The sequence below is a fragment of the Tiliqua scincoides genome, chromosome 6 (genome assembly GCF_035046505.1).
Source record: "Tiliqua scincoides isolate rTilSci1 chromosome 6, rTilSci1.hap2, whole genome shotgun sequence".
Classification (NCBI taxonomy): Eukaryota; Metazoa; Chordata; class Lepidosauria; order Squamata; family Scincidae; genus Tiliqua; species Tiliqua scincoides.
Genome location: NC_089826.1, coordinates 1527629 through 1555627, shown reverse-complemented (window position 1 = coordinate 1555627; position 27999 = coordinate 1527629). Strand labels below are relative to the sequence as shown.

The 27999-nt window shown below is 47.5% G+C and overlaps 1 protein-coding gene across 1 annotated transcript; it reads right to left on the bottom strand.

The window, feature by feature from the left end:
* Positions 1–555: 555 nt before the first annotated feature.
* PAIP2B (poly(A) binding protein interacting protein 2B) lies at positions 556–27739 on the bottom strand. Its single transcript, XM_066632179.1, has 4 exons — positions 27624–27739; positions 7815–7975; positions 4955–5140; positions 556–3373 (listed from the first exon to the last, which is right to left on the bottom strand). The coding sequence occupies exons 2-4, from the start codon at positions 7965–7967 to the stop codon at positions 3317–3319; spliced, it is 396 nt and encodes a 131-aa protein (XP_066488276.1). The 5' UTR covers positions 7968–7975; positions 27624–27739; the 3' UTR covers positions 556–3316.
* Between the last annotated feature and the right edge of the window lie 260 nt (positions 27740–27999).

Sequence of the window (27999 nt, the reverse complement as noted above, 5' to 3'; positions counted from 1 at the left end):
AGATTCTCAGCTTCTCCTTCACCTGCCCCCAGCTTAATGTTTCACAAGCAAAAGGAAGAAACAGGGTTGTAGCACAGCTCAGTCAGCCTTTGGATAGGCATATCTCAGTAGGCTACCCTACTCCAGTACCTGAGCTTTCAGCACCCAATCCTGTCCCAGTCTGCCTTCTTGGCACTTGCTTCTCTCCAAGCTTGTTGCTGTTACCAGCACACTCTGCTTTTAGTTCTACATGAGATGGCACTAAAACATGGATGAGGCCACGGCAGCAGCCATCCTGTTCTGTGCTCAAGATAGTGTGCTTTTTGAGTGGACAGAATACTCCGCACTTGGTGATAGCTGACCAGGTCGGGTGGGGTTCCCAGGATGGTGCCCTGTTCAACTTTCACAAAAAGAACTTGGCACCACTCCCAGCTCAAAACCAATTTATTTAAGAATGGACTGTAAAAATGGAGAGCACATAATTGTAAAGACTTCCTCAGAAAGAAAGAAAGAAAGAAAGAAAGAAAGAAAGAAAGAAAGAAAGAAAGAAAGAAAGAAAGAAAGAAAGAAAGAAAGAAAGAACACAAAGTGGGAGAGAAGGAAAGAAAAAGGAAGGAGATAAGAAGATAGGTGGGCTGGGGGTAGAGCCACAAATCTGATCTGCCCTGCCAGTCTGCAGGTTCCCTTGAACCAAAGAAGCCTGAGATATAGGCCAAGCAGACAGCTGAATAGACACGCCATCCTTCTGTTGTCAAAAAGCTCTTCCATATTCCAGCCAGCCATTCCCAAGCACTAATTATTGCTGGGGGGCACAAATGGGCATCTAACCTCCGAGAGACAGGCTCAGCAAGAAGTTTGCCTCTAGTGGGATGGGATGCATCGGCCTTGATCTTCACCCTGCACATGCCCCAGGAAGACGCTGTGCTATGCGATGCCTCAGCGGGTGCAAGAGAGGCTCTTCAACAGGTTTCATGCACAGCACTGACTTTTTTTGCCTGCTCCTGCACTGGGGACCCAACAGAAGGAGTTCTGTGGAAGGAGCCCAGCACACAATTGTCCAAAGAGTGAAGATCCATCTTGCCCACGAGGCCTGGAGCCAAAAAATCCCGTTGCCGATTAGATCCCTTCAGAAAAAAAACTACTCCATTACAGAGGTTCTAAAACTTGCCAGGGCTGCGACCCACCTCCGGCAGCCACTCCCACATCATGCTTGCCTGGGACAACCTCCAGAGGCCTCAGAAACGCCTCCCAATACAACCAGCATCCACAAAACTGGAAGTGATGCAGAAGTCACTTACAGAGGCTTTCTGAGGCCCATGGATGTCTCTGAAGGCCGTCCCAGGCTGGCACAATGCGGGAGTGGCTGCCAACCCAACGGAAGCCTCAACTTGCATCTGTTTGTCTCCAATTTGGAGCCAGACAGAGGTAAGGGCAGGTGGGCCCAGCTTGCGACCCACCTCGGCATCAGGCTGCAATTCACCAAGTGGATCATGACTGACAGTTTGAGAAGCACTACTCTACTAGATTCTCAGTGCACAGCATTGCAGTGAGAAAAAGTTAATGCACCTGGGGAGTTCACAAGGAGCCAGACGAAGAAGAGGAGAAGGTTTGAGTACAAGCAGCCCCCCACCCTTGGCAAGCGTGGCCTTGTCCTGGAAACAGCCCCCACCCCATCCAGGTGCTGGCTGGATTCTGGGCAGTGACACGGGCATGACATCCCGGTTTTACTACTGTCCAAAAAAGAATGCCACACCCTTTGAGAACGAGCTAAAGGACTGTTTCCAGTTCAACAAAGGCCAATACACTGGGTTTGCTCCATTTGCAGCACTGACTGAGAATTAGGCTCTCTCTGCCTTCGGATGGGTCTTCTTGGGGAGAAGACATCCTTCCCAGCTTAGCATTTTTGTCATACTAACTACCACCCCAGGGGGCTCCACATGTTTCCTTCAGCACTTTGTCAAGGAGGCCGTTGTGCTATGCAAGCGTAGAGGTTGGAAAGGGATTGAAAGATGCAAACACACCCCTGATCAAATGGCAAGGACAGCTCTTTGTTCATTCCCCATCTTGGCTCCTGCTCTTTGAAGCAGGTCGGGAGGGGGGAATCCTGCAGAGTTCAATATGAACTTGTCAGGTGAGGGTCAAATGATTCCATTTCCCTGGAGAAGGGTGGTGGTGACAACTGGGAGGGATGGTTCTCCTGCTGGAGAAAAAGAGGAATGAGAGACACACCCTAGCATGGACTGCCTTTCTGCAGGCTCCTTCAGAGACCTTGCTCTGGGTGCATCAGGGGATCATTCTCTATCCCTTGCCCAGCTAACACTCCCCTTTCAAGCTCTGCAGCATGTCAACAGTGCGCTAACGGCTCATGCCAGAAAGGCTCAGGGGCAGGAGCTGCAGCTGAAGCAGGAAACAGTCCAAGAGAAGAGCTTCCATCTCTAGAGGAGAGGTGCCCACTTGCTTGATCAAGCAGTTGCCAAATGGGAAAAAAAGCACCCCAGCACTGCCAAATATGATGTATTAGGGGAGAGGAAAAAGGAAGCAGAAACAGACAGAGGCTGACATTGGGTTCTAGGCCCACAATCATCTCTCCCCTGTGGATCAGCCCCTCTAGAATATCCTGGGACTGCACTACTTCCTTGGGTGTAAAAGCACGGTCCTTTGCCAGCAGTATGAGGAGGCTATGAACTTGTCGTGGAAGGGAGACAACATGGAAGCAAATTCCCCAAATGCACAAGCTTCCCCCCTTAACCCCCAACAAGCCTGGGAGAGTCCAGTCCAATTTGAAGCCTTGGGCCTGTAAAGCGGCGCTCTCACCTGCTGGGACTGCGAGCCGGCCTGAGCAAGAGGGCAGAGGAAGGGGTGGCGCCAAGGAGGAGGAGGAGAAGCAGAAGCACATGCACACGGGAAGCATATGGCAGGGCTGGCCTGCCAAGCTGGAGAACTTTCACCAAGAAGACAAGCGTCATCCAAGGCGCCCTTTCCCACGTGGCAGCAGGGCCCTGAGAAGTGTTCCAAGCACACTCAGCGAAGGGGCGGGCAGAAGGGCTGGGGGTTCTGCTCACAGTCTGGTTACGCCTGGTGCTGCTTTAACGGAAAAAAATCCAGAAGGTGTCCCGTCTGGGTGTCCCCTGGCAGTGCCCCATTGTGGGTATTATTTCTTGTCAGTTTGTTCCAAAAATGTCCCAACACAGCAAGAAAAGAGGAATAAGTAGCTTAACAGTCCCGCAGATCTGCCCATGTGGAGTCTCTTTCCCACCACTGTGCATGGGCCCCAATCCCCCCACCCCCACCCCACCCATCCAGGGCACAAAAGTCTCTGCCAAGATTGCCCGACGGTTCAGTACTTCACTCCAGGGATGAACTCCTTTGCGTCGGGGTTTAAGGTGCTTTTGCTCTGCAAGGGAAGAGGGGTGGGAAGAAAAGAAGTCAGCAGGGCGTAGGGACAGGGCCTCCTTCTAGCGTCTTTCCCATTGACTCATCTACATCCCAGGCACCCCTGCCCCAATTCCCCATTTCAGAGATCTGTCCTAACAGTCATCTATTCTTACCGTTTTTCAAATTACCAGGCTGCTTCTCATCCTGAGCTAATTTGAAACCAAAATTCTTTAAAAGCATCATTTTTATTTGTTCAGGCCAGGGGTCATAATAAAACAAGATAGACTGCATAAGCAAATTTAGAAGAGAGAAAACTCTTATAACAGCTAAAGGAGTACCCTGAAGGAGTACACTTGCTGCTGGGAAGGCAGAGACCATACCCTTTGCAACAGCAGAAGGACTCCTGCTAGATCAGATCAGGGAGTGCCTCTCTAGCCCAGCCAAATGCCTCTGCGAAGGACACAATCAGCAGATGACAACTGTCCTCCATCTGTCGCTCCCCTAACTGGCACTCAAGAGGTAGACTGCTTCTGCATCCGGGATCCTACAGAAAATGGCTAACACTTATATTACTACTTACTAACAGCATTTCAGCATTCAAATTACTTTGGTATACTTGAAATGCTAACTCTCAGCACCACCCTGTGTGGTAAGTCATTTATTTCCATTTTACAGATAGGAAAATAGCTGCAGCTTCTCAACGCTGTCCAGAGAATGCAAATGCCACTTGTGGAAACATCAGGATGTCTCCTTGGCTGGGCTGGAGCACCCATGGATAGGCTTCAGGGGGTTTATGAACTAAAAAGGGGGGGTGCATGTGTTAATTGCATTTTTCTGGAGAAGGGGTCTGTAGTTTTCATCAGATTCTCCAAAGTGTCTGTGGCCAGAAAAAAATGGTTTATTGACCTAGGCAATAATCCTGTTTCTGATGACCAAGGAGTCTAGTCTCAAATGGTTGCCCCATGGTGCTCACTGAACACAAAGGACAGGCACACCTCTGAATTCCAAGGTGCCTCTGGGCAGCGTGAAATTGAACTCAGGCTTCTCCTCACCTCTATGGAATCCTACCAGCCCTCCTTTCTGCTGAGATGTTTCCCTCTTCTACAACGTACTTGCTGAATGTATCTCTGGTGCTGTGTTTCATTTGCTTCCTCTCTTGCTGTCCCATACACACAGAATTTACTTCCTTCCCATTTGTTTGGCTACCTCTGTAATAACCTGCTTTTCTCCACCCCCCATGCCCCCAATCTTTCCTGTATGAATATTTGGGTACTGCTACTCATCTTTCAACTCACAATATCTAACTTTTGCTCTGCCCACTGCTGATGACTCAGTCTTTTTCCTGTTGCTTTCTCCTCTGCATTTCAATTTCTGGAAAACATCTTAAACACCAGATGTGGCATTTTGTGTTTTTATTCAGATATTTTTTAACAAAAACACTGTACTGATAGGAACTGACATGGTTTTTAATTATTGTTAGCAGTTGCTTTGAGTTGTCTTCAAACTGAGATAAAGCAAGATAAAACAAAATTATCAAATAAATAAAAACAGAGAGGACTTCTCCTGAACACCCTTCCTCTCGCCACCAACCAATGCTTACCAAAATGTCTTCCGATACATGGCTGTGGGTGCTGTCGTTGACTGAGAGCCCGTTCAGCTGCTGCTGCAGCTGCCCAATGCCTTGGGGCAGGTCACGGGATGGAATGAACCAATCTTTGTCCTCATCATCCAGCATCTCCTGGAAGCAGCGATCCAGGAAGTCCTGTTCTTGGAGCTCCTCCTCCACCTGGCCAGGAAAGCAAACACCAGCTCAAGAGTGTTGCTAGGGCCACAAGGCTTCCTTCCTCCTCCCCATCTCCAATAACAGCATCAGATACTCAGAACCACACCAGATACTCAGAACCACACAAAACAAACTGATGCCAAGGAGCAGATACGATCTGTGCAGCCAAGGTGAAGGCCTATGGTGGCAGCAGAATTCTGCCAAGCCCCAATGAACTAGTCACATACAAAGACACAGTTCTGGGATCAGCCCAGGTTTGAAATGCTGCAAGAGTATGTGTTCCACATAACTCTTCTTCAGCTGTGGGAATTTATGACAAAAAAAAATTATGACAAATAAACAATTACAAAAAAAAACAGACAAAAATGATACACCAAAGCCAACAGGGAACCAGGAGAATTAAAAGTTGGAGTAGGAGTAGAGGCTGAGCTGCAAATCAGGATCTCTCTGGCCCAAATCTTGCCCTGCCAAAAATTCTCACTAAGTGGCCTTTAGGCAGGCCATTCCCTCTCAGCCTGAGTCTTCCCCACTGTTATATGGTGATAACAGTACTCACTCACCTTATAAGGTTGTTGCAGGGAAGGTCTGCATCACATTTACATAGGCAAAGTGCTTTGCACACTCAAAAAAGTGCTGCATCAGATTCCACTACTGTATTGTGAAAACCAAGGAACTAACCCGAAGCAGCCAGCACATTCAAGACAACACTCAGGGCCTGAATGCAGGCTTGAGTTCAACCAGATTTCAAGCAGCTGGAGCACACCCTGCAGCTCTGGACTTACTCAGAGCTTAAGAGTATGTGTGGATTCTCCCTTTCTCTGGACAGCCCTGAGCTCATGAAGCTTCAAGATAGGAAGGAAGCATCTCCCTGTTCTACCTGAGCTCTTTGGTGGAACAAGCCACCAGACAAACGCTGCCCTCCTGCCCTGCTCCCAGAGATCTTTCTGTCAAGGACATATACGTATATTCCTGAACCCCACACACCCACACACTGTCCCCAGACTGCAAGAGGTCAATTCCCCCCCTTAAAGGAGTGTTTATGCAACACGCTTCAGGAAAGTGGCAGAGAGGACTTGATTTTCCTCCCAGATAAAGAAGGGCTCAGATTTCTTGAGATCTCCAGCAGACAATTGGCACAGGAAGCCTCCTGCTTCAGGGGCTTCCCCCCTGCAAATTGCCACATCACAAGCTTGACACCCAGATAGAAGTCCAGGAAAATGGAGGAAGTAGCGCAGCCAAGACTCTGATCCAAGCAGAGAGCTGAAGCAGCTCCTAGACTTCCAGGTTCTGAGGCAGGAAGGAGACACTGAGAGTAGCAGATATCAGCATCTGGACAGCTGCAGCCTCAGAGCAGCTCCACTTGCTCAAAGCAATGCTGCACCCACCCGCTTGACGCCTTTTCTTGACCAGCCTTCCTGTGCTCAATGACCCTGGAAGAAACATGGCTGGAGAAAGTTGAAAAATAGGACCTTCACCTGAGGGAAAGCCACACTGGGAAAAGTCACATAATGTTGGCAGAAAGGACAGCTTATAAGAGAGGCACATTATAGGCCTGAGGGGGACTATGGAAGAAGATCAGCTTAAAGTGGCACAGGAGGTGGACAGGTCACAGAGGCAGCTAAGGAGCATATCTTACAGGGGGAAGAGAGGGTCTCCTGCCTGCCATAACATTTGATGCCCCAACAATCTCAAGTCTACTTGCAGCTCTGTAAAGGACTGCCCTTGAAGATGCCAGTGCAAAATGTCAGCACTCACCTCTGGGCAGGAATCAGGAGGAACTGTGCCTCTTTTGCAATAGATGCAATAGATGCAGTGGCTGTGAGATGGAATTCAAGGCACCGCTCCTTACCTTTGAAGCCCCCCAACAGCCCAGAGTCTGCCTCACCGCGAATGAGCCCCAGCAGCAGTTATGGAACTGGAAGTCCCTCAAAGATGAATTAACCATCCTCCCTGTCCACGCAGCCAGTGCCTCCAGGCAGATGCGATGAGCCAGGCTGAGCAAGGGTCGTGGGCAGGCAGATGGTCACACACACCAAAGGATACTGTTCACATCCTCAAGTTGTACAAGATGAAAGAAATTATGACGTTTAAAAAAAAAGAGGCAGAAGGGACCCCAACTGCAACTTTAACACGGCCTCCAAGTCATAATGGGTGTGAGCAATTTTATCAGCTAAGTGTCTTACAAGCTGGTCACAGCAATGCACCACATGTATGAGGTTTCAGGAATTCTTACTGATAAGGTAGTACACAAATAGGTATGCATTCGTCGTCCTGAAGTCACTATATGTACTAATCACATGATTAATGTATTACCTTTATTGTAAAAGCACAGTGCCATAAAGTAGGCCAGTAACCACACTGCAGTCCATCCAGGCAAGGGGGTGAGGTTGATAAATAGGTAGCAGCCCTAAGTTCACATAACACATTTGTGGTTAGGGCAATTTGGAGTGGGGATTTCCTCACTCAGGCGCTCCCACCCGTTTTCGGCATGCGACTCACTAACCATGGAAAAAATATCTGGTTCAATTCTGCCCAAAGAAAAAGCCTCAGTACCCCATACATTGGTTTCCACACCCCAGATGGCAATAATGGAGGGAAATGTACAAAGTGCTGCAAGTATAAACCAGCTTAGGTCAACACACAGGTCAGCCAGGTTGCCCATCAGCTGCCACCTCACCTGTCTGTTGAAGTCCTCTTCATTTTCCATCCACATGTACTCAGCAAAGGGGTTTTCCTTCTCACCATGTCCATTCACTACCTGGTCCTCTTTGGATTTTGCAGAGGTGGCTGCAGTTGTGGTTGTGTTGGCCACATTGGAACCATTCATCATTCTGGAATCTGAGAGGGAAGAAAATGAGAAACAAGAACAAGATAAGCAAATTGATTCCTCTTGTCTAGAATCAGGGGCTGGAGGAAGCCAAACTCTTTAAAACCACCATGGCTTCACATGCAACAATCTTTAGACTACTGCCTGGAAACTGGGAAGCCTAGGAAGAAAAGATGTCTCCCCCCCCCACCCCTGGCATGTGCACAGATGGAGAAGGGTATGGCTACGGCTAAAAGGAAAAGAGAGCAGAGTCACACCATTAATGGGTACTGAGCCGTGGGGTTTTGCAAGGCATTCGGGGGGAGGGGGCAGAGCTGGAAAGTGAATGCAACCAAGTCAGTTACTTCACAATCCAAAGTCAATTCTGAAGAGAAGCAGCCTGTCAACTGTTCCAGCAAGTGCTACCCTTTAGGCAGCTGTCAGCCAGTGCAAACAAGCAGCAGCATCTCTGTGGGGTGGGTGGAGGCAGGACACAGCTGCAGCTTCTCTCCAGCAGACACAGCGCAGAGGAAGACAAGGCAGGCTGTGATTCTATGCAAAGTTGCAGAGACTAAGCCCTACTTTGGAGTCCCTGTGCATCAAATTGTGCTATAAAATCCTCTCAGGGGTGCAGGTGCACAAGGGGCAAAACATTTTGGTTGGCCGAATCTGCGCACTTGCCCCAAACCCACCCGACTCAAGAATGGGTGTGATCTTGCCCCTGCCAATGTTTTGGGTCCTGAAGGCAGCAGGTGGCTTCTGTGCTGTCCAGGTGCCTCCATCAGGCACCCTGCTCCCACCCTGCCCCTGGACTAGGGCACTTTGCAGTATCAAGCTAATCTGACTAGTGAACTGCAGAAGTAGAGAAAAGCAAGGAAAAGGAAGCAAAAGAGGAAGAGAGAGCATGCATCAGGGATGGGGGGGATACAGAGGGAGAACCTCCCAAAAGTCTGTTGCTTAGCCAGGGGCAGGGAAAGAGCCTGGGATTGCACATGCTGGAATTCATAAGCAAAAACTTGGTTGCACACCTCTACTCTAGATAAAAAACAAATTTATTATTTGGCCTGGGAAATGATTTGTAAGCTAGAGCTAGCCTGACATCATGCAGGCAGCACTATCTCGTGTACAGAAAGACAAAGTTATGCTTTAAAGACCCAAAAGGTTTAAAGTAGTTCACACTGCTGACTTCCCCCAAAATATTTTTCTGTTCCCAAGATGCATGGATGGGGTGGCAGGGAGAAAAGGAAAACTGGTTTTTCCCAGGTCCCCTCCACCCTCCTCTCCTCTATGTTCCTGAGAGAAGCTTCAAATACTTAATGTCAATGCCCTGCCCTGCCTGCAGAAGCACTTCACCCAACATAACTGTTTCATTAAGAGGGAGAAAGAATGGTTCTCTAACCTCCCTCTGAGATGAAACAAGTCTGCCATGAAACAGCAGACATGCTCAGCATGGTCTCAGGGACCAAAGCCATCAGCCACGACCACTGGAGCCCACTGCTCAACCAGAAAAGTCTCTGGCAGAGATCTCACCAAGGTACTGAACCTTGCCTGGATTGTACTACTGCAAAGTGCACAGGGAATTCACAGCCATGCACCTAGAAAACAAGGTTGTTGAGAATAAGAGCTCTAGCCTTGTCCCTGACATGCTAGTTTTCTGTGTGCAGGGAATTGTTTTTCTCCTCAGATGGAAGTAAAAGTGTTGTAAGTGATCCAGCAAGGTTTTTTGTTGTCTCAGATTTGGGAGCCTGGGAAAATTGTAATCTTCTGGATTCACTGCCCATGAGTTAAATGGGGACACAGCAACTCATAATGATGCATCCAGGGGAAGGAATAATAAGGACTTTATTAGTAAGAAGGGGGAGCCCACAACATAGCATGGAAGAGTCCCCTCCATTTATGCAATACCCCTCAGACGCAAATGGGGACCTTGCCCTCCTGGAAGGGAGGACTGTTGTGCAGATGAAATGGGGGAGGGGTGGAAAGAGGAAAAGAAAATACTATATACATGACTCTGAGATTCTTAGAGGATGGGCAGGAGAAAAATGCAATGAAACCGTTGAATTAATTGCTCCACTGAACTCAAAATGGCACCATAAACACAAAATTTTAAGCAGAAGAGAAAAAGAAAAGTCTCTAGAGGTAATATAGTCTTCCAGAGCTCTGGCTGGAGATGAGCAGATGTAAACTCCCTGGGTCTAGGATGCTTCTCCTGGTCTGCAGCACCAACTACGACCACCAGGTAGTCAGTGTGGGTTCAGGGACTCAGTTACAGGTACACCTATTCAGGTTGGTGAGTGCAACTTTGAAACCATCCTGACTCCCAGTACTTCCTCCTTTAACGACCACCTTCAAGTTTATCACATTTTTCTGGTGCCCTTCCTACAAGGAGCTCATGGTTGTGTACACAGTTCCTCCCCTACTTTTGTCCTCACAACAGCCCTGTGAGGATGGTGACACTGATGGTGACTGGCCCAAGATCACCGCAGAAGCATCATGGATGAATGAGGATTTGAACCTGGGTCTTTCAGGTCTTAGTCCAACTAAAGAACCACAACAGCACACCACCCTGGCTCTCTGCTGCTTGTAGCCTTCTGGCTAAGCCAGTGCTGACTAGGCAGCTGCTTCTCAAAAAAAGCCAACCCTGCCCAGACACTCTGCACCTGGCTCCACCCATTGCTTGCCTAGCAGCCTGTTTCCCAGTCAAAAGATTTCCCAGCCATTTGCCAGGTGCTCTGCAATGAAAGTTGGCAGCTGCCAAAGGCACCTCTGCCACCTGGGTCATCAATCAGTCCCAACTGTCCTGAGGTCCTGGAGGGGAAGGAGTCTCCTGCTGAGAGGAAGTGGGAAGCATAAAAAAAGGTGTGGGGCTTGGAAAAGCGGGGGGTTGGAGACGGGACAGGGGGACGGGACGCACCACATGACAATAAGACAAACAGTAGCAACAGCAATGGGAACTGCAAAGGCTTTTAGCAGCCAACAAAGGTAGGTCTCCTTGTTGCTCAGGCAAAGGAGCAAGTCTGATCTAGAAACCTTAATAGCAGTTAGGGTAGATAACCTGACCTGCTTAGACCTGCTTATTTTTAACTATGCAGCACTTTTTAACAAGAGTTATTCACAAATTAGCATATGTAGTGAAATCAATAAATGTTCCCTGTCCCTAAAACATTCTCTAAAAAAAACATGGAAGAGACACCAGCAATACTCATTGAAAAAGATGCCATGTCAGAGTGAAGACAAATGGTTGCTCTCCCTTTTTAAAAGTGCCTCTTTGCCCTTTTAAAGGGTGCCTTGTTTCCTGGATTTTGAGAGTTTTGCAAGATAAGGACAACTCGCCTCAGCCTAGCTTGCTGTAAGGCACAGAAACCTACCACAGTGAAACAAGCCTGAATGGCTTCCCAGAGCAGTAGACTTGGAGCTTCTATTTGTAAGGGTCCTGAGAGACCTGGAAAATTACAGTCACAAGATCAGTCTGCTCCATTTCTAAAGAGACAACTGACAGAGAGAAATCCTGGGAAGACACACCTACCGCGTCTCCAGTCAGCCATCCAGCTCATGCTGCACATTTGCCCCTGAAGGAAAGGTCTCATATCTACTTTGCATGCAGAAAGGCCTGTATTCCACCTCTGGCAGCCTCTACAGAGAGGGTTTCTGTCTGAAACCCTGGAGGGCCAATGTCAAGTAGTGAGAGTACTGACCTAGAGAGACCACAGGTCTGACCCAGTGGAAGGCAGCTGCATGCATGTTTCATGGAGGCACATGGCTTGGCTCTCACTCAAGCCATCTAGATCTGGGGCTCTGTATGCCTCTTCCCACACAGCCAAATCTAGACTGTGCCAGTTCTTGGGGACAGGAGAGATTGAGGGTTCAAGCCTGCAGCAGGATTAGCTGACTTCCTGATAACTTCCAATCTTGTAGTCAACCAGTAGGACACAGTCACTAGGCAAGACTTGGTCAAGGATGTACAAAATTTGAACCCACCTACTTGTGTAGAAGGAAAATGCCCTCAGAGGACTTGCACCTTATACAGCAAGGTTACATAAGAACATAAGCAGAATCAGGGAAGACTCCTGCCTGAAACTGGAGCGATGCTTCCACTCAAGGTAAACAACACTGTTCTAGACAGTCCAAGGATCAGACTCAGAAGACGACAGCTTCATCTGTACATTTGCTCTCAAGTTTTAAAAGGCATTGCAGTTAAGAACATAAGAACAGCCCCACTGGATCAGGCCATAGGCCCATCTAGTCCAGCTTCCTGTATCTCAAAGCGGCCCACCAAATGCCCCAGGGAGCACACCAGATAACAAGAGACCTCAACCTGGTGCCCTCCCTTGCATCTGGCATTCTGACATAATCCATTTCTAAAATCAGGAGGTTGCGCATACGCATCATGGCTTGTACCCCATAATGGATTTTTCCTCCAGAAACTTGTCCAATCCCCTTTTAAAAGGCGTCTAGGCTAGAAGCCAGCACCACATCCTGCGGCAAGGAGTTCCACAGACCAACCACACGCTGAGTAAAGAAATATTTTCTTTTGTCTGTCCTAACCCGCCCAACACTCAATTTTAGCGGATGTCCCCTGGTTCTGGTGTTATGTGAGAGTATAAAGAGCATCTCCCTATCCACTCTGTCCATCCCCTGCATAATTTTGTATGTCTCCATCATGTCCCCCCTCAGGCGTCTCTTTTCTAGGCTGAAGAGGCCCAAACGCCTTAGCCTTTCCTCATAAGGAAGGTGCCCCAGCCCCATAATCATCTTAGTCGCTCTCTTTTGCACCTTTTCCATTTCCACTATGTCTTTTTTGAGATGCCGCGACCAGAACTGGACACAATACTCCAGGTGTGGCCTTACCATTGATTTGTACAACGGCATTATAATACTAGCCGTTTTGTTCTCAATACCCTTCCTAATGATCCCAAGCATAGAATTGGCCTTCTTCACTGCCGCCGCACATTGGGTCGATACTTTCATCGACCTGTCCACCACCACCCCATGTTGCTCTGAAAGTCACATAAAGCGCATGGATCTGCAGCAATCTGCTAAGAGAAGGTGGCACAGTCAGATATCCAGTGGTCAGGGAGTGAAGCTTCATCCCCATATGTATAACTAAAGTCCAACATGGTCACACTGGCATCATATCTATACAGGCTGCGGAGTTCAGCTTCTCAGGGTGCTGAATTTCAGTGCAGCATAATTGGAGAACATAATTCAAAACAGCCCAATATGAATTCAGAACCTACTCAGCACATTTGTTTAACCTGGACAACATACTGCCTGCTACCAGGGCCCCAAGGGCAGAAGGCACATTACAAAGGGCCCCTGGTAGAAAGCCAATTGCAGAAAGCCAACAAGCTGAAAATGCAGCAACATTTTTAAAAAAGTGCCTCTGACTCATTCCCTGTGGATTGAAATGCAGCCAATGTCAGCACATGCACTCATTCTAATTAAAGAGAGCACCAAGACATGTGTTTTACAGCTGCTCAATTAACAGCAAGACACAACAGCTTTTGAGAGGTGGAAGGGCAGAAGGCACCAAGGCGGGTCCCACAATGGGCAGTCATGAAGCAAGGAGGCACAGGCAGCCCCAAACACTGGAGCCCTTTCTTCACTGGTGGGTGAGCAGATGGGCTCTTTCAAGGGCACTTAAAATAGGCAGAACGTCTGCAGTGTGTCTGAATGGGTCCCCTGACCTAGAAAAGCAGCCACCAGCTCCTCTCACGTGTCCTCCAACGCAGTTGTGCAAACAAGTTCAAAGTTATTTGCTTGCTAAATTATCAGACTGCACAACTATAGCAGTGGTGCAGTGATCCAGAAGAGGGGAAAAACATAACCAGCTGTTTCAGCTTACAAACACTTCCCTTCCTGGTTACCTGAAGAAAGGTTTTACCTTGACACACGCAACTGTACAAGTGAATTTGGCCACGCTTTCTGCTGCTATAAAAACTAACACGACAGACATTGTCACTCCTCTAAAGGCACAAGATCCCTCTAAAGGCAAAGAGCAGTGTCTGCTGGGGGACATTTTTACACACACTGAAATGGGCTGCAGCAGGTGGGATCAAACCTGAGTGGTTGGGACAGATCAGGATACCACTGCAGCTTCAGCGGAGAAATAAGAGCTGCTTCTGGAAGAGCCAAGCTGAGGTGCCTTTTGTAAGTGATCAGCTAGTCAACAAACTGACTCTGATGCTATTTATAGGAGCTGAAGCTGAATCCAACTGCAGGTGGTCTCTTCTCTCACCTAGGTCTTGACAATCCTCGCCTGAAAAGGTCTCTGCCAAAACAATAGCTCTGATCAACAGCAAGCTGGAAGAGAAATAACACTCTCCTCTCTTCAGTAAGGCTGAGCAACAGTTTCTAGCAAACAAGTCTACTCAAGTTTCTAGTCCACAAAAATGCTTATTAGTCAGCCTGCCAAGCCATGCCTATACTAGTAATTGGCATGAGAGGAAATAGCCAGCTTCTACAGAGCTCTACTACCCAATCACCTGGAGGAGATTCTTACCAGCAAGGAAGTGTGGTATTTACAAGCTGGGCCTTAAACTATTTGGGCCAAGGAGAGCAAGTCAGACCAGGGTGCAGCTGGCTTCAGACAGAATTGCAGGCATTTTACAATTGGACCACTCAAGGATGGTGCTGGACACAGAATTCTGCATTCTGAGATTCTCAACTTCTTTTTTGAAAATGATAAGCGCCTAAGACTGAAAAAATAGCCTTGAAAATGAGTGGGAAGTAAATGATAAAAACAGAAGAGAGACTGGGCAGTGAACAGAGGGGGAGGTTTACAGCCCTATGACTAGCACAAATTATGCTAAATATGCAAACGTACATCATTTTCTTAGCTTGCAGCATTCCACTACATTTGGTGTATAGTTTTGTATTCACATCACTGGAAGTACAGCACAGACCAGCAAGTACTGACAAATACCAGTTAAGGCAGAAAGGTTGCTTCTACCACTACACGAACTCTGAGTCTTAAATAAGAACAAAAGGTGTGCAAATCAATTGTGTGTTATGTGCACACAAATTGACACATAACATTTGCACAATACGTCCAACATTTAACTCAATGCTTGAGTTTTTACCATGTTTTGAAATGCCCAATATGAATCAGCACAATGACAAGAGGCTCAAGGGCAGGATTAGAGGTCTTACCCTCCTTTCCTAACCCCACTCAGGACATAGCCGGCATGGTTTGTTGCTGGACACCTGCGCAATAAACTGCCCTTTGTGGTGATGGGTGGGCTACAGAAAGTGGAGGGAGTTTACCCACTGGGCAACAACTCATGTGTGCCAAGAGAACAACTATCATGCAAGGAAACTCACAAAAGTGACTAGCCTATCAGCCTGCCACTATCTACAATGGTAATTTCTAAACTTAAAAATAGTGTGGTTACTTTTTTTAAGCTTCCCTGACCAATAATTTAGAAGCAATTCTTACTTGTTTCCCAGGCTTGCAAATATAGCCACAAGACTACAGAACGCAGGGAAAGAAAAGGTGACCACAAAGAATACACAATGCATTTCACAGGATCAGGTTATTCAAAAAATGTACTTCTAATATTGTCATCTACAACTGTAAGATATACGTACAACATCTAAAACAATTTTTTAATTCACTGAGAGTGGAGTTGATTAGACTTCGATTTAGGACTGGGCTTTAGAAAACTATGTAGAACTGGGCTCAAAGAGCTGCTAAATCAGGAACTTTCAAACTTAGACCCCCTACCTGTAAAAGATTGGAATACTACTGAAATTCAGGACACACAACAAATCTACATCAAGACTGGTACGTCGAAAATTTTAAAACTTTCACTATTATAACTTTCACTAAATATTATCATCGCCTGATATTTCTTGACCACCATGTCAATCCGGCTTATTCCCAAGTCCAACGTGGCACCCACAGCAGCATGTGAGTGCTATTCTCCACTCAACCAACCACTCCTTGCCCTTCCAATTTAACTTCCTTTCTCGCAGCTTTCAAGAAGCATTTCAAACAAAGATGGCATCTGTTTTCAGGCAAACTGTCCCAACAGTCAAAAAGACACACATCCATTCGCTAACCAAAAGTTTGTAGCCTCACCAGATGGTCATCAGTTGCATTTTCAAAATATTTAGGTTGCAGCACAACTGACTCCCATTGCAATTTCAGAATTAGATACTAATCCTCCAACCTCAAGCTGTTTAATCTGCTTTGAGTAATCATGAACAGGAAGGTGAATCTTTGCAGAAGTCTAACAAGAGAGGAGGCAGGCTTCCACACAAAAGTTTGAATCATATGTTTGGCTACAGAGAGCTTCGTGGCAGAGGGTCTTGAATCCAGGCCCAACCCACCTGCAAAAACATCCCATGTGTATTTCCTCACACACTTATGTATATCCAACACTCTTGTGTCACTGAAAGCTTTTCTTATTCTAAATCTTTATCACAAAAAAAGTTGCAAAACCCAACTTCAGTAAGCTTCTGTCTGACAATCTAGTCATCTAGGACATCCAACTGCTTTCAACAAGAACAGTATGATTCTTTGAAACCCCCCCTCACAGATCTGACATTATTCAAAACATAACAATGGCCCCCAGTTAAGACTAAGCTACAATCCTATCTATGCACATTTAAACCTCATTGAACACAGAGAAACCTGAGTGAGGAACACGTGCGCCAAATAAACCTGCATCAGAGAGCACAACTTATTCAGACTTCTGTACTGAGAAAGGAAAAAGGGCAAATACAGGTCCAGCTTTGTTATACACGGATTTTTTATACACAGATTTGACTCAACACGGAATGGCCCCTGCAAATGAGAAGGAATGTGCTGATCCCTGGAGAAGGGAAAAAATGCACTCCTTTAAAATAAGTTTTTAAAAACCCGATTTTCTTACTGTTGTAGAGAGACAGCCATGCAAGTGATTACAGGTATAACCTAATTATCAATAGATTTTTCTTCTCAATGCAATGAGGTGCCCTTTAAATTAAAGGAAAACAGTTTAACAATTTAACAATGAGGGGGGGGGGCAGCAGGCTGACAATCCATCAATCATTCTCTCTTCAGGGAGCTTCAGCCCAAGACCCCTTCCTTCCCCCTTTGCATTGGTGAAGGGAGGGGTTGGAGTGAAGCCTTACTTAGCACCCTGAGAGAGACTGGTTGTTGGATTGTTCTCTTAAGGACTCTTATCTTAACATCACAAAGGTCAGTAAGGCTGTATTTAAATCACCTGAGCAAAGAAACTTTGTTTTATAAATTGGCATCTAGGAAGGAACCCACAGGAATAATTAGACTCAGCCTGTATGGCCAAAACAAACTCAATTCAAATCCAGAAGGGATCCAGAGGATTACTGAAAGAATGTATGCAAGTGCTTTGAAAGAGCTATATAAACGCTCTGGATCACCATCACCACCTCCTCCTCCTCCTCCAAATATGGGAGAATTGCACAGATGGGATGTGCAGGTTTTCCAGTCAGCACCACAAGCAATACATTCTGAAAAATGAGATAAAATTCACAAGGAAGCTCATCTCCCACACTTCCATATTCTTGGGCAACTCAGTTCATTGAAATATAAAAACCGTCTCACATCCAAGTAGACTTTGGTTTATCCAGCTGAGCATTATAAGGCAGGGCTTTTTTTCTAATGGAACGTGGGGGGGGCGGAGTTCTGGCAACTTTTTGCAGGGGCCCCTCCCCTTCTGAGGCATTGGGGGGGAGCAAAACAGAGACATTCGCTGGGTGGGTGCTGGGGGTGCAGGGTGGGCGGGCGACTGGCCCCCGCCTGACCGCACAACAACCCCCTCCTGCCCCCATCCCCAAGCTCTCGTCTGAGCCCAGCCCGCCTCCCTTTACCCCGCGCTCTGCTTCCCCGTGCAGCTTCCAAGCCAGTGGAAGGCGTGGGGGACACGCGCCGACACCAAGGAGGAGGACGGACAGCCAGCCAGCCAGCCAGGGAGACGGGCTGCGGCACCCATGGAATGCCCAGGTACTGGCTTGGTGGAGGAGGAGGGGAAGGAAGCTGGCTGGTGCAGCCCCCATGCCAATCTGCAGCATGAGCCTAGGCGTGTCTACTCAGAAGTAAGTCTCATTATGCTCAATGGGGCTTGCTCCTGGGAAAGGATGCATAGCCTTGCAGCCTGAGAGCCCAAGCCTATGCATGTCTACTCAGAAGTAAGTTCCATTGCGTTCAATGGGGCTTACTCCCGGGAAAGTGTCATAGCCTTGCAGCCTGAGTAGACAGGCAGAGGAAGGGCTCTGAGGCTGCAGTCCTCTCCACACTTTCCTGGGAGGAAGCCCCACTGCCTCTACTGGGACTGACTTCTGAGGAGACAGCCATATGCTTTGGCTCTGAGGCTGCAGTCCTCTCCACACTTCCCTGGGAGGAAGGCCCACTGCCTCTAGTGGGACTGACTTCTGAGGAGACAGGCATAGGAGGGGCTCTGAGGCTGCAGTCCTCTCCACACTTTCCTGGGAGGAAGCCCCATTGACTCTAATGGGACTGACTTCTGAGGAGACAGGCACAGGACTGGGCCCTGAGGCTGCCATCCTATCCACAGTAAGCCCCATTCACTAAAGTGGACTTCTGAGTAGACATGCATAGGATTGGGCTCTTAGGCTGCAATCCTAGGCACTTTCCTGGGAGTAAGCTCCATTGACTAGAATGAGACTTACTTCAGAGTAGACATACCTAGGATTGGGCTCTTAATCCTGGCAGAAATATATATCTGCACCCATTTTCACATGCTAAGGGCAGGTGAAAAGGGATTCTACGTGTGTACAATGTGCTGTCCAGCCTTGCCAGAGATCCTCCTCATCCTTCCCCCACAAGCATGCCCTCCGCCAGCCAGCATTTGCAGCTCCTCTCCAGCAATGCACAGCAGCTGCTCAGGGCAGCACAGCACATACAACTGCATGCCAAGCGCCTTCCCAAAGACACAGAGTATTCTGATACCTGAATTAAACCATATTTAATCGCTTGTTTGCAAACGTAGCCATTTCTATGTGCACCTAAGGACCCCTCTCGTGTAAGAATTCCTTTTTTGTTCTTACTCCCACAGTTGCTTAGAGTAATTTTACTACATGGAACTCAGGTAAGCCATTTTTCAGAATCCATTCACTGCTTCCTCTCCTCAAAGTAGTGCCACACTACATACTACACACTACAATTGCACCTGTACAGTATTTTTCCCCATGTGTAGAAGAAGTAGCTAGGGGGAAGGGGATGTGGAGTTTGACAGCCCAATCCTATGCATGTCTACTCAGAAGTAAGTTCATCTTTATGGGGGAAGCACATAAAAATTTTATTTCTCCAATAAAAATGGTTTATAAATAAATAAATAAATAAATAAATAAATAAATAAATAAAAGATTAACAAGTTGTGAGTTCCTGCACCTTTTTTTTTTACACAAAAAAAGCACTGCCAAAAGGTATAATGTAGCTCTTAAAAGGCCTGGGAGGGGAGGAAGCCTTCCCAGCTAGCTGTTCCTGGGGCTGGTGTATGAGAACAGGATTCAGCCTCTATTCGACCAACATTCTTCAAAGTCTCAGCTGATACCAGACTCCAGTGGGGCAGGGACACAAAGTAGACTAATCTATTAACTAGCATAATCCAAAACTACCTTTTGTATGAAAACTGGCACAATCCCCGATTTCCATGCCCTGCCATAACTAAGGGAAGTAGGAACAACTTTGTGAACTTTTAGTTGAAAGGCGGTATATAAATACTATGGGCAGGAGGTCTGGTCTAGAGGGTAGAGCCTCCGTCTGCCTGAAGATAACATCCACAAGGTCGCCAGTTCGAGGCCACCGGCACCGTGCGACATTGAAGCAGCTGACAAGCTGAAGCCGAGCTATTTCCATCTGCTCTGAGCGTGGGAGGATGGAGGCCAGAATGTGAAGCCAGATCGGAATGAAACACCTGAATGTAGTGGTTCTTGAAAGAAAGAACCTTCTTTCAATTGTAAAAATCCCTATTTAATAAGGGATTTAAATAAAGCCTGCCTATGTAAACCGCCTTGAATTAAGTCTTGAATAAAGACCAAGAAAAGTGGTATATAAATACCTGTTATTATTATTACTACTGCTGCTACTACTACTAATAATAATAATAATCATCTATTCTTGCCTTGCATAGCCCTCCCCATGTCAATTTTAAGCTGCTAAACCCTGACCTCAAGGATCCATAATCTCATACTGTGCAGAATGTAGATCAGCTTGTCACTGAGTTTGATCTAACAGCCATGAGCACCCTGGAGGTATCTGCATTAAAGTGAACCAGACATGAAGTAGATTTCTGCCACAGTACAACATGTGTATGACTTTTGTGATTAAAGAGGAAAACTGTCAGTGCCATACACAGAGGGAGGTCTCATGCCACAGCAGGATCTTACAAACAGAGAAGAGGCCACCCAGCAGCACCAGAGCCTATTCCAAGGAGCCAAAATATGAGGAAAGCCAGAGGATGAGAACAGGCTACCTGGTCATTTAAACTGCAGCTCTGCTTTAGGCATCCAGACATGTCAGAGCACTATCACAGAGCAATGAGGCTTCAGCAGGTCACATCACCATGTTTACCTTCGAAATGCAAATCTCTCTTGCAAAAGAAGCAGGCCACAATTCCAACACAGACAGCTGCCTCTCTCATGGGCAGAATGAAGGCTGCCATTTAGAGTTCATTTTTCCATTACCTCTAAGAAATGGCACACAAAATCTCTCTTGAGCAGTTAATGTTAATACAGGGTACGAAGGAGTTACAACAAGGCAACAGGCATTCTTTCTAAGAATGACTCCTTGTTAATAATCAAAATAGAACAACAGAAGAGAAATCAGAAAGAAAAATAATGCCATATAAGATGGAGCTTGGAAAATGCGCAGTAATACATTTGGTGTGTGACACTGATTTAGGGAGAACTTTTTACATAAGTTACTGCAAATAAGTTTTATATGTTGTTGTGCAGATATTACATACCATAGGTTTCCAATTTATGCTAGAGATGTCAATAAAGGAGAGATACAGCCACATGTATTTAGTGGGAACATAGGATGGTGAAGGTACAGTAGAGTAATACAGAGGGAGTATTAAATATGAAATAACTATGAATCCTGTAACTATTTTGTTCGGTAAATTTCAAGGAAGCTTAAGCAGAATGTTCATGGTCATACGGCTTCAAACCTGCAAGACTTCAACATGTCAAAAACTGGAAGTCTCCAATTACATGCCTTCTACTGATCACTAGAAATGGAACATGGGACAATGGAACAAAATTGTACGGAAGGACAAGGTCACATCTTGCAAGCACTTATGGAAAGGAAATAGAAGAACTTCACAATTTTCCTGGAAACTGGCATTTATTTGTTCAGTATTTAAATCACTCAAAACCCAGAGAGCATGTAACTGTTCAGGTTTTTGCTTTAATGTGATATGAGGCACATAACATATGGAATGGAACACACATTCCAACGGTGTGGCCAGGTTAGTCTATTAAAAGGGAAAAAATAGCCCATGCCAGAGACTTTGGAGAGGTTGCTTTGATCAAGCCCCTCATTATCTTTTCCCATAGTAGTTCCTCTACCTTTCCACAGGGTCATTACTCACCTTCCAAGAGGACAAGAAGGAAAGAAGGAACAGCATGATACAACAGCAGCACATGCTCACTGGTCCATGGCTAGGAAAGGAAGAAGAATCATGGCGGTGTAGCCACTCACTCACCAACTGCCTAACCAATTGGCTGGCCTACTTGCATCAATGCAGGCAAGCACATGCCTATCTGCATCACTGCTGCCTGCACCCTTCCCCTGTGTGGGTGTAACTCAAACTGCCTGCTGCTGCCACTACATGAGAGTGGCCTGGCAGGGAAGAACTGGGGCAGAAGCCATTGCCAAACAGCCTACATAAAACATGGGGTGTGAACATATACTGTTTATCCCAGTTGCATGCAAGTTTACTCAAAAGTGAGTCCCACAGTATTCTATGGAATTTCCTCCCATGTAAGTGCACATAGGATTGTAGCCTGCAAACTAGAAAGAGAAAGAGGATTCTAAAGGAAAGATTCTGAGTGTGGGAATTTGGAAAGAGGAGGACAGCAGGACTGTGAGAGTGTGTGCATATGCACATGTCCGCAAGCAAAAGAATTTGAGAGAGGTGTGTGCAAGTGAGATTTAGCTCACATGCTGGAGTGACAGACTTTCTACAGATGAGCTCTCTACCATGGATTTTTGGATTTGCTCACATCTTTGAGTGTTGTACTCAGCACAAGTTTAAAATGCTCTTCAATATATTCTCTAATTCAGGGGTCTTCAAACTCTTCAGCTAAAGGGCTGCATCAAATATCTGGCACTGTGTCGAGGGCCAGGAAAAAAATTTTAAATATAACATTTAAATTAATACATTAGAGATTAAACTTAGATGAATGAATAAATGAGCTGAAATTTCCAGGATTTCTCCAAGTACCAAAACACCCCAGAAATAAAGCACACACTCAAATGGACCCCCATTCCTCTACCTTCAAAGCAACTTACTTAAATATACAGGAATAAATACTTCAGAACCAGCACATCACAGAAAACACCTGGAGCACGTTCTGAGGGCTGGGGAGGCCTCTCCGACCCTCAGAAACCCTTCTAAGGGCACAAAAAGTTACTTCCAGTTTTCTGAGAAAACCAGGAAGTGATGTTTTTAGGCCTTTAAAAGATGTTCAGAGGATCGGGAAGGTTGCATGCAGCTTCCCTGGCCCCCAGAACATGCTCCAGATGTGTCCAGAGCACAGCTCTGGTTGCGTTTGGCCGAGCAGGCCAGAGGCTCTCAGGTGACTAGACATGGGCCGTGGGCTGCATAGAGGTTCGATGCAGGCCGCATCTGGCTCCCAGGCCGGGGTTTGGAGACCCCTGTTCTAACTGACCTCTGATCTTGAAACTAACTCTTGGCTCAATGTTTCCATCTGTAAGTGGGTACGTTTTCCAGAATTACTATATGGTAGATTCCTGAATACTATTCTATTCTATTCACGCACTCTGAGTTGTTTTTTGTACTTGTGACATAACCAATTGGCCTAGTATCGCATATGAATGCATCACCTAGTGATATGGAACTTGCAAGCACATGGATTAGCTATAGATCTTGCACTAACTTTTTGTGCGGGCTCTGCCCATGGGCTCATCACTCCTCCCACCCCTTAACCACAGGGTTTTTCCAGTGGGTTCATGGGTAATAAAGTGGGTCCCTTACTGCAGGTTGGGGTTTGAGAAAGCTTTCATGGGTCACAATCCACTTTGTCAGATACATGGAGTACTCATCTAAATAATGATAATAATAGAAGCTTATGACATGAAGCGAAACCAAAAGCCCAGAATGTGAGAGATGCCAGTTGATGGGTCACATTTCTATCCTGAACACAAAATGAATACAAGATCTAACCCAAGGGAAGGTGACCTACCCTCAATCAGCAGCCACTGCTGAGGAGTTTGATAGTGACAAGAACTCTCTTATTGCAACAGGACAATGGTTTTCTGCAGTGGAAGTAAAGTGGCACTTTGCTTCTCCAGTCAATAAGGACTGGGCTCTTTTTCAAACAAAGTCTCCAGCTGATTTGAGATTCACACCAAGCCCCAAAACTTCCAGAATCAGAACTTATAAAATGCCTCATCATGCCACTAGAGAATGCCATTTGCCCACATCCCCGTTGGCACAGGAGCAACAGGCTGGCTGAATGCACCTGCTGATTGAATCACCTTCCTCAGCCTGGAAGGTGGGAGAGTTCACAGAGTACAGCTGCTCACAGGGACGTTCCTGTGACAATTCCCAGCCATGTTGCTGCATGTTTTGTGAGAAAACTGAAGGGAGAAGTAACAAATCCCCAGAACAGGCAAAGCAAGAGAACAGGTTCGGCTACAGAAGGCCTGCTCACCAGCCTGAGGGAAGGGGGCAATGAACTTAGTCCTGCCACACCTAGGGCTTTTACTGAGGCCAGTCTCATACCCTAGTCTGTTGTCAACCTCTCCACCTATCCACATTCCTAACACTTCACATGCACAGTGCTAATTGTTTAGCTGCCATGAAAACTGCCATGAACAGCCTTTTTTTAAAAAGCACATGACTAGGATGATTCAGGCCCATGACAGCTTAGACTGTCATGGGTGACTACCAGTGACTACAAGCAAGGGCCAGACAGAAACATCTAAGAGAAACCATGGCTTGGCTGAAAAGAGCATGACTAAGCCCAAAATAGTCAAACTTGGGTTTTGTACCCCAAAAAGGTTTGCAACTGTGGTGCAACATGTGTGTGTATTTATGTACCTCAGATCTCTAAAACAACTCTGTGCTCCGTAGCAAAGTCCTAAATTATCACCATTTGGACAGTATCAGATTGCCAATGCCCAGTAAGGAAGTCCAGAAAATTATGCAGTGAATAGTAAGGTCTCTACCACTTGCAGGCACTGAAGAGACTCCATGGAATTAGATTCAGGGCCCAGTACAATTCAACTTTCTGACATCAATGCAGCTATGCCAACAGGGCACACACTGCATCCTGGGGTGGGGAGACAACATGTTTTCATGCTGCTTCAGTGGCGAGAGCTCATGAAAGAAATTTCTTTTTGCATATCTATTTTTCTAACAGTTCAGCAGAAATGGGCTTTCTTCCTGATCAGTTGTAGGGAATTCCATTCTGACAGGTTGCTTAGCTTGCTGTTTGGGGGTGGGGGGTGGGGAAGGACCAAGGGAATATTGACTAAAACATGATGTAATGCCAATACCGTTTAGCATCACTGGAGACTCTCTTTGGGTGCCGACTGTATCTTGTACAACACATTTAAACTTCTGGTTTGAGGCCTGTACTTGCAACAGTTTCATGAAAACATTTGCACTAACCTTTCCTTGAACTAACTTCCAAGCAAGTCTGCTTGGATTGAGATGTGTTGGATTGGAGGTCTCTGGCTATGTGGCTACTAAATAAGTGGGCTTTTTAGTGTCTGTGGTATACTTGATGTCATGGAAGTGATAATCTAGTCTTTACCCAGAGGTATTGCAATTTACAAAAGAGCTCTGATAGACACAAACCAGATAGAGTGGCTGGGGAATACAGTGTTGATGCAAATTAGGCCAATGTGCTTCCTTTATTCCCAGGACACAGCCTACGCCTGCTTTTTCCACACCGTCTTTTAGGAAGGGCCTAGAAACTGCCAGTGCTCCCACGCTGTTCTGGCTTGCCCTTGCAAACTTGCCTAACAAACCAGCTTTGTTCAAGGGCCCCTTCAGCACACTCTGCATAAATTACAAGTTTTTCTGGCTCAGCAAGTGTCAAGGCTTGCAGCACCAAACCCTAATTGGGTTTGGGGATCCTATTCCAGAAGTTGCCACATCCAACCTGGCACCAAAGACCAAGCTATATGAAGAGCCTCTCCCCAGTGAATACTATAGCACCTCAGCCTGGCAGTTAGATTGGGGCTTTTTGGAGAAAACTACCAAGCTAAACACATGCCAGTCTTCAGAGCCAAGGGAGCAGGGCTGGCTGAAACAGGCAGCTCACTCACAGTTCTTTTGCAGGAAAGCAAAGTCACTCACAGTAGACCTGGGTCAGTTCCCAGAGGGGTACGCCATAAAAAACAGAACCTAAAACACAAAGAAACCCCATAACACCTTACATCCACTCACTCTCCCTTAAACAAGATAAACTGTGCTACTCCAAGGTGAACTACAGCAGCAGGGATTGATGAAAGAACTCAAATCATACTTGCCCAGAAAGAGTGGTAACTGCAAAAAGCCAAGGGAGTCACAGGCCTGCAAACCTAGCCCCCCTTCATGCTAGTCCCTAAACTCTACAATCTAGTCTACAGTAAGCTATAAGCAAAAGGCAGGAATGTTTGCACAGCGAGGGAGCCAGACCACATGCTACAGGGAGAAAGCCAAGAACCACGTGTTAGGGGGATCATTAACTTTTATTATCTTAGAGAAAGCTTAACCCATTTCTGTGCAGCCCACAGATGTACACATTTCATCCCTGTTGCGTACATGCAGTGTTGGGCAGAAATGGGGTAATTACAACCCCAAACATACAGAGCAATTAACACCCACATTGTGGAGCAAAACCCATTCACCAAGACCCCCAAAGAGAACCATTATGAGATGGCAAGGCCATGTTGTTGATGTTGCTGCTCCCCCTCACTCCATCATCACAAGCAGACTTACTAATGAACTCCACTAAACGTACATACCTAAGACCAGAAAAATATAATAAAAGCCTTGCTGGTTCAGGCCAGGAGACCATCTAGTCCAGCTTCCTGTATTTCAGAGTGGCCCACCACATACCTCAGGGAGAACACAAAACAAGAGACATGCATCCTGACCCTTCCATCTGGCATTCTGAGGTAGCCTACATCTAAAATTGGGAGGTTGTACATACACACAAGAGACCTCATCCAGTTGCTACTTCCTTGCACCTGACATTCAGAGACAGTTTACTTCTAAAACCAGGACGTTGCACATACCCATCAAGACTAATAACCTGTGATGGACTGTTTCTCCATCAAACTTTCCAGTCCCGTTTTAAAGGCATCCAGGCCAGATGCCACCACCACATCATGTGGCAAGGAGTTCCATACACCAATCACACGTTGGGTAATGAAATCCATAGGCAAAGGGTAAGGCAAGGTCTATCTGTCCAGTCAGCTCCAGTTATTACAAGAGCATGTGAATTTTCAGGGTGTACACAACATGCTTTGTTCCTAAGGAAGAGTTTTGCGTGACACCTGGCACGCTCTACTGGGAATTGCTTCTTAGGAGCAGGGACGTGCCATGGGTGGGGAGGCAGAGCCTCCCTGCTTGAGTGAAAAGCACTGCCGCTATGTGAAACGCAGGATGGGGAGGCAGCTGAGGCAGAGCCTCCCCACCGGAGCCCTTCAAAAAGCACCGCTGCCACCGTGTGAGGTGCTTGAGCACACTCAACTCACGTGCGAATGCATTTGCACGAGGGTTGAGTGTGCTCGAGCACCTCACATGGTGGCAGCGGTGCTTTTTGAAGGGCTCCGGTGGGGAGGCTCTGCCTCAGCTGCCATGGCTCTGCCTCACCTGCCATGGTCATAATACTTTCTGAGGGGCTCCGGTGGGGGAGGCTCTGCCTCACCTGCCATGGTGGTGGTGCTTTCCAAGGAGCTTCAGTGGAGAGGCTCTGCATGGCCCTGCTCCAGAGACCCCGCTGCCCCTAGACAAACCCCCTGTCCCTGGTGTGGCTGGCCTGTTGCTTCCGGGGCGCTCGCACTGGGACCACCTGAGAGACTGCCTTGGCAAAACAGGAAGCCCCTGGAGAAGCACCAGCCTGTCAGAGGCGCAGGGCCCGCAGCACTGCATGGCAGGCAAAACGGGCACCAGCCTTGAGGGTGCCAGTGCAGGGGGATGCCAGGGCCTGTCCGTCCAATGGGGTTCCCTTGCAGGGGGCGCCCTGCTTCCCAGGGCTGGCCTGCCACCTGACAGCCAGGCGCCTTCCCCACGTACAGTGGCAAGGAGTTCCACAGACGAACAAGCGCGCAACCCCGCCTCTACAGCCAATGGCCGACCACCGGCCTGGGACGCTCCCTGTCAGGCCGCAGGGAGGAGGAGGCCCTCACCCGCCCTCCCCTCAGGCGGCCCGCCCGGCCTGGCCCTGCCTCCTGCCCGGCCCCTCACAAGAGACCCTCCTCCCCTCAGAGGCGAGGGGACGTCGCACCTGCCGGGCCCCGCGGGGCCGCCTCCTCGCGCTGCTGCCGCCGCCTCCCGGTCCGCCAGGCTGTCTGTCTGTCTGTCTCCTCTCCGCGTCCCTCGCAGCTCGGCTGGCAGCCACCCTCACCCCATTGGCCCAGCCGCCCGCCAGTCTCCCGAGTCCCGCCTCGCTCGCCCGTTGGCTTACGTACGCACGCACGCACGCGCGAGCGCTGACAGACACGCACGCAGCCTCTGCGCGTGCGCCGCTGCTCGTTGGCAGGCCTTTGGCTCCCAGACGCGCGCGCACAGACACGCAGTCGGTGCGCATGCGCCGCTGCTCACTGGCAGGCCGTTGGCTTCCAGACGCACGCGCACAGACACGCAGTCGGTGCGCATGTGCC

What these genes read in the sequence shown, in the direction of transcription:
- PAIP2B (XM_066632179.1), bottom strand. Translation starts at nt 7,967, where the DNA reads ATGATGAATGGTTCCAATGTGGCCAACACAACCACAACTGCAGCCACC. An exon ending in AAGAGGACTTCAACAGACAG is followed by an intron (nt 5,141 to 7,814) that starts GTGAGGTGGCAG and finishes TTTCCTGGCCAG; the next exon opens with GTGGAGGAGGAGCTCCAAGA. An exon ending in ATGTATCGGAAGACATTTTG is followed by an intron (nt 3,374 to 4,954) that starts GTAAGCATTGGT and finishes CTTCCCTTGCAG; the next exon opens with AGCAAAAGCACCTTAAACCC.